The sequence below is a fragment of the Cyprinus carpio genome, chromosome A16 (assembly GCF_018340385.1).
Source record: "Cyprinus carpio isolate SPL01 chromosome A16, ASM1834038v1, whole genome shotgun sequence".
In the NCBI taxonomy this organism is placed as follows: Eukaryota; Metazoa; Chordata; class Actinopteri; order Cypriniformes; family Cyprinidae; genus Cyprinus; species Cyprinus carpio.
Genome location: NC_056587.1, coordinates 19,364,849 through 19,371,955, shown reverse-complemented (window position 1 = coordinate 19,371,955; position 7,107 = coordinate 19,364,849). Strand labels below are relative to the sequence as shown.

At 34.1% G+C, this 7,107-nt stretch overlaps 1 protein-coding gene across 1 annotated transcript; it reads right to left on the bottom strand.

Moving 5' to 3' along the window:
* Positions 1-2,651: 2,651 nt before the first annotated feature.
* On the bottom strand, positions 2,652-7,107 carry LOC122148039 (bolA-like protein 1). The gene is made up of 3 exons (XM_042773160.1): positions 6,990-7,107; positions 5,763-6,307; positions 2,652-2,724 (listed from the first exon to the last, which is right to left on the bottom strand). The coding sequence occupies exon 2, from the start codon at positions 6,286-6,288 to the stop codon at positions 5,851-5,853; it is 438 nt and encodes a 145-aa protein (XP_042629094.1). The 5' UTR covers positions 6,289-6,307; positions 6,990-7,107; the 3' UTR covers positions 2,652-2,724; positions 5,763-5,850.

The window sequence follows — 7,107 nt, the reverse complement described above, 5'->3', positions numbered from 1 at the left end:
TGTTAAGAAGTTTTTTTCTTCAGTAGGGAAATTAATTGATCAGAAGTACAGTAAAATCAATTATAAAGTTAAAAAAGATATTTCAAATAAATGCTGCTCTTTTCAACTTTCTATTCATCAAAGAATCCTGAAAAAGTACAAGTTTCTGCAAAAAAAAAAAATTAAGCAGCACAACTGTTTTCAACACTGATGATAATAATAAATGTTTATTAAGCAGCAAATCGGCATATTAGAATGATTTCTGAAGCATCATGTGACATTAAAATAAAAATTAAAATATATATATATATATATATATATATATATATATATATATATACATATATATATATATATATATACACACATCTATATATACATATATATTCAAATAATAATAAAAAAAATATTATTTAATAAATGCAACCTTATTAAAATCTCACTAACCCCAAACTTTTGAATGCTAGTGTGGCATACATCAGTAACTAATACTAAACTGGTTCTCCAACATTTACTGTAGGGTATTCTCTAGATGTTGTTTTATGCGTGTTCATAACAAAATTCTGTTATTGTCAGTATTTACTATCACTGCATAGTAAATTAATTATTATTAAAAAACAAGTATGTCCATGACACAAAGTGTTAGGTGAGTATACTTTACATGAATACTTACCAAATAAATAAAAATGCACACATGAAATATTGATTTGGGTTTAAATAAATTTAGAATGTGAAAAGAAAATTAATAGTGTGATATGAGAGACAAAAAACTAGCACAGCTATGTAGAAGATCCCTTTCCTGTGACAACAGTCGATTATACAGAGTATAGATATTATCCAAAAATATTTGAGCGTAAGATACCACAACTGATCAACCTGAAATGTTTTGTAAAAAATTAATTTGACAATGTATTAAGTTCTGTGCCATATCATATTTATTAAATAACTGTCTCTACTATTGGACTCTACTGTAGTTTACTGTAAATAAAAAAAAAAACATTAAAAAACAGATTGCTGTTAGTTATCCAAGTATTTCTTTTTTCATGTTACAGGCAGATCGGTTTCCCTGCATATCGCCTACCTTACACATTTCCATCACCTCTATAACTTGTTGATATTTGTATTAAGTATTAGATTATGAAAGTTGACACAAGGATTGTGACCCTGCATAGTATATTTGTTGCTTTGAATAATCATTTTTACATTACTTAGCTAAATAAATCACTTTTTTCAGTGTTTATAATGTGAAATCCACAAAAACAGATGCCAGATCCAATTCTGGAGTTGTCAGACAGAGATCAAGCTTGTTCTGCCACAAATGAAGCTCTGCTTATATATTTAATTACATAACCAGAAGTGATATTTAAGTGGAAGAGGCACCACTTCACACGTATCATGTTATACATAGACTCTGATGCCCTCTGATGTTATGTTGCCCTCTGGTGGTACAATTTCAGCCAGCTACTGTACAGATTTGAGATGATACAATCCCGTTTTAGAAGGATAAAATCAACCTTTTTTGTTGTTGTTGACTCTCTAGAATAGTTGATTCTGATTGGTCGATTGCAGCATTTAGTCAAATATTTCTGAATAATGACTGTTGTCCATTATAACACTGCATAACCAGCCGCTCATCTTCTGTTTATACATCGTCTCTACAAGCAACTGAAGCAAGATAATAAAACACAAATAAATATTATACCTCCATGTATTCATGTATTCATTTATTTAACTGATAAGTAACCATATAAGTAAACTGAAGATAACCAAATCAATACACTGCCCTGCGTCATATTTGCTGAATGAAATCCAGTTCTCTACTAATTTTGGGGTACCGATTCCCAAAATAGCCTGTTTTGCTCAAGCATGTCACACTATCTCACAAAATATGATGTGCATTTCAGAGCATTTTTGCTTTCAACAACCATTTGTAAGGTATAAAACCAGACAAACACAATTCCTATCTTCCTCTAAGCCAGGTGACAACTATTTCCCAAGCGAATTTTCACATTTATGAATGATTCTGAAGACATTTTCTGCCTGATCCTGATTTCAAGGATAGATTTATGGCCAGTAACAGAAGAAAATGCAAACATGACCCATTTGTTTTCTGCTACAATCTATGAGTGTCGTACTACACCCAGAAAGCAACCGAAAATTACAGATTTTGTGGAAAAGCTTATTTACAAACTTAAGTTTATGTAAAATTCATTAAAATTAAATGGCGTATATGAGCATATTTTCTACTCCATTGCAGATTGTAAGTTAAACAATATATTTAGAAGATTTATGTTTGTCATTAAAACCAAAACTTTTGGCTTTTGACTGCTTTTGTTATTTTGATAAGTGCATTAAAGCTGATAGATATATGTGCGTGTATGTTTATATATTTACACACACACACACACACACACACACACAGATATATATATATATATATATATATATATATATATATATATATATATAAATTAAAAAATCTTTGTTTTTATTTTGTGGAAAAATACTGTTGTTTTTTTTATATTTTTTATTTAATCAAATTAGGTAATATTATGCATTTTTTTGGCAAATCAGCAGAAATGTTTTTTAAGATGCAGGGCTGTGCTATACATTATTTCTTATTCCAAGTGACAAAACGAAATCCTTCTGATGCAAGCAAAAAGCATGTTTTGTTTGTATGACATCAGTTATTTATTAAGTATTAGTCCTAGTCAGCTCCAGATGAGAAATATGCATGAGTTAAATCAGGGTTCCCACTCTTTCATGAACACCAGATTCAAGGACTTTCAAGGACTTTTTAAAGTACCATTTTATTAAATCAAGCACCTTTGAAATTCACACCCCCAGCAAATAACATGAAAGTCCTTACTGTACTTACCATTTCACTTAGCTACACTTAATATTTACATAAAGAAATGTCAGAGTAATAATGATGTTTTGAATGTGTAGGTTTTATAAATTTAAACCGTTTTAGACAGTCGTGTTTAAAGGACTTGAAATTCATTAAATTCAATACTGCTAATATTCAAATGCAGTTTCTGAAATATTGATAAAAAATGCATTACACTGGTTTTTGCTGTAGTTCTTGTACTAAATTTAAGAGTTTTTAAATTAAGAATGTCTCAATTTTTTAATTAATAAAAAGCTGCTAAATGTTGTTATAACATTTATTAAAATTATTTTGTAAATCTCTTTTTATTGTAAATCCCATTGAATTTGCACTTTCCCGGCATTGAGACTGATAGCCTAATTAGCACTGCTTCTAGCGCTAGGTTAATGCGCTAGACTTTGGGATTGGGTTCCCGCAGGACGCAAATCTCCGGTTAGGGTAAAAACCCCCGCTACGCGAGATTTGCCTATTTAAATACCCCGCATATTGATAGCGGCTCACTGATGTGCGAAAATTATATGCCATATACGGGAGCAGGACACACATTGCAGGAACGGTAGGGTACAACGGGGCTAAAGGCACACCTTAAGAAAAACTGTGCTATTCACTGAGCCTAAAATATGTTATATTTCAAAACAATAGGTCTACATACAAAATAATAAATACAAAAATATGTTTGTATTGACTATTAACGGAGCAACTGATTTTGTGTGAAAATAAACAATTCAAGTTATTTGTTTTGTTTAAAAATCCTATAAATGTATGAGGTGGCAAGAGGGGCCTTTTACCCAACACGGGGGAAGAGGCGCCCCAGCACGGGGTAAAAGGCCCACAGAGGACCATAGATACAATACCTTAAGCTAAAATAATGTTTTTTTTTTTTGTTTGTTTTTTTAAAATAATGTTTAAGTTAATACTTGTTAAAAACATTCACTTTAGCAGAGTTTGTACTATTTTCTGCACATTTTGAAAAATATAATTTATTTTTTGTTCAGTCTATGCATATAGGCGTTTTGTGGTATATCGCCGAAAATAACTTAAATTACACTTTCAGTTTTGATCGTACAGGTAAGAGCAATACATCAATAAAATCTGTAAAGGGTCTACTTTTATTTGTATACACACATAATGAGAAAAACTTGGGGCATTTATAAAAATAAAGAAAACAATCAGAGTGCGCTGTCTGCAGCCTTTGTCTGCGTGATCTTCATTTAGAAATACGTTATTAAAATGAACTGAAACTTAACAAATACTCTACAAAGAGATATGAGATATATTTCTATAGAAATCTTGACATGTCTACTTTTAAACTAAGCAAGTCTCATCGACAACAAATATTAAGTAATAAAGTAATCCATATGAAACCAACGCGATGTCCAGTCTTTTACGTCTCCCTTCACTAACTCTATGCGACCACGCCCAATACTGATGCGCGGGTCGGGGTTTTTTCCAACCCGCGGGTCCCGCTTTTATGAAATTATTTGGCCCGCCCCAACCCATCCCCGCAAATAAAGTAAAATTTCCTTACCCGCGCCAACCCGACCCGCAGGTTATGAGGCAGCCTATTATGATTCAGCTATCAAACTGCCCAGCTATTTCACTTCAGCACCGCATCTCACACACACACACACGCGCGCGCGAGGATTAGCGCATGTAGCCGGTGAAGTCTCTATCCACAAACAGACGTCGTACATCGTCTGCAGATATAAGGTTTTTCATTGCACTTTAACAAGTAATCTGAACGGCCTATATGTGTGCACTATATTAAACAAGCCCTCACTAACTGAGTTTAATGCCACAGTTAGTTATGTTAGAATGCATCTCATTCTTGTTTCTGTGGCGGTGCGTCAAGCTCGTCATGAGGCGCGTGGTCCGGAGCGTTGTATGACTGATGCATCAGTTCAATTCAACACTACCTTCAAACATATGAACTTACCTGTTTGTTTATGTCCAATATTAGTGTTAAACTGTTGGACTTCAAATGAAATCTACTCTTGATTTTCAACGTTCACTGACTTTGCAGAACATTTTAGACTTATAACTTCCGTGCGCAGATGCGGCAAATTTGTCACAGGACCCGCGATATGACAGTTGCGTCCGACTACATATGAACTAGCCATTTTAAATACAGTATTTTTATATTTAACGTTAGTTTATCGGTATGTTTGAAAGTATTTTTTTTTATTTTTATTTATTTATTTTTTTTATTATTGGTGATTCCGGCTCTCTCTCGGGCACCTGCGCGGTTTAAAACACCAAATAGTTATGCTATGACAAGAACAAAGAGTCTCTCTTGCTCCACCCATGCACGATAATAATATCGTGTATCGTCGATCTGATCTGATTTGAAAAATTACCATATCGCCCAACACTACACTATGTTTTTTGTTGTTGTTGTTTTGTTTTTAATGACCCGCCCCAACACGCCCCGCAAATAAAGTTACAATTTCTTTACCCGCCCCAACCCGACCCGCGCATCACTACGCCCACGCGCTATAGATATATAAACATCCATGTGAAGCGCGCGGCGCTTAAACATTATTAATATCATGTTTTTAAATATGATGGTTTCATTCTAAACATGGTGATTATCTCCAAGAAGGACACCCAACATAATATGGTATTTAGCATCTGAATCTAACCATATCATGTCAACAAATGGAAAAGTCAGCAGTCTATTAATTATCATGTTAATCACGCTACACGTTTTTGACAGAAGCACATATCGGACAATTTTAAAAATATCTGCATAAAAAAAAAAATGATTTCAAATTTAATTTAAGCACTTTCAAGGACCTATGTTAGTTTTCAAGTACTTTCCAGGCCTTGAATCCATATGTCTAAAATTCAAGTACTTTCAAGTACTTTCAAGAAGCGTGGGAACCCTGTAAATGTGCAAAAAACCATCTGATTAACTTCATAACTGATTATTATAATATTAAATACCCATCAACACTGAGTTTCTGTTTCTGAAATGACAGTCAGTCTCGGCCCGCCTTCAGTTTCTCTGTCATTGTGTCATCATGTTTGGATCCTCCCATGCACGGGGGGCTTTTGGCCAGGCTGGGGTTGCTGCTCCATTGCTGGGGCGTCTTCGCCTGGATGGCAAGCGCATGAATGCAGCTGCTGAGCTCCTCCTGCAGGGTCTCGTTTACAAGCCGATGACGCTGCAAGAGGGAAAGACCCTCAAACTGAGGACTCACCACCAGAACTCTGAAGTGGGACTCTGAACCAGCAGGCACAGCATGCATGTGACTCTCGTTTATGACCTCCAGATGCGCAGGTTTGAGGGTCTGGGTCAGTTTGGCCCGTATTGTGGTCTCTACAGGACCCATGTGAGGCCGGTGATGGGTCAGCTGTCTGGTTAAGGTAAGTGTGCAGGTGGAGGGACGCAGGCAGCGAAGAGCACTGGACAGCATCAGGCACAGACCAGAGCAGCTGCAGGAAAACATCAAAGATCAATCAGAAACTTCTTTTGGGAAGTGTTTGTTGAGGTTGTCATTAGGCACCCCAAACACAATTTGCATTCTTAAGGATTTAAGAACTAGAACTAGATGCTTAATCGTTCTGTAACATACTTATAATAAGTCTATAATAAAGAGATAAATCTGTCAATCCTTTTCCTGTAATATATTTCTATTTGGTTGACATCTACATCTATATATATATATATATATATATATATATATATATATATATATATATATATATATATATAAATAAATGCTTGTGTTGTAATTTTAAAGAAGTATTTCTATAAAAGAGTATTAAATACCAGGCTTTCAGAAATATGCTCTGTTCAAGCTCAAACATTTCAACTTGATTTACAAAATTGCAAGAAAATAAGCAGGAATAAAATAAAGATCTAAACGTAGCTTAGAAAGGGTTTTGGATTATTTATTATATTACATTATATTGTATTACTATATTAATTTTTGTGGTTTTATCAAAAAGGATGATTGTCTTTTAATTGAAACCAACCAGCTAAAACCTCAAAACATTATAATTCATCAAATCTATCCACTGCCATTAGTCCTGCCATATATATATATATATATATATATATATATATATATATATATATACATGATCAATCAAATACCGAAATCATTTCACGTACCTTTCACCTCCAGCGTGTTGTTTTTGTATAACGCACAGGAAGTGATTCCAGTAGATAGTCCTTCACTGTGTAGAAGGCGGGCGGCTGAGATGACATTACTGCCGCCTAACGGCTGGAC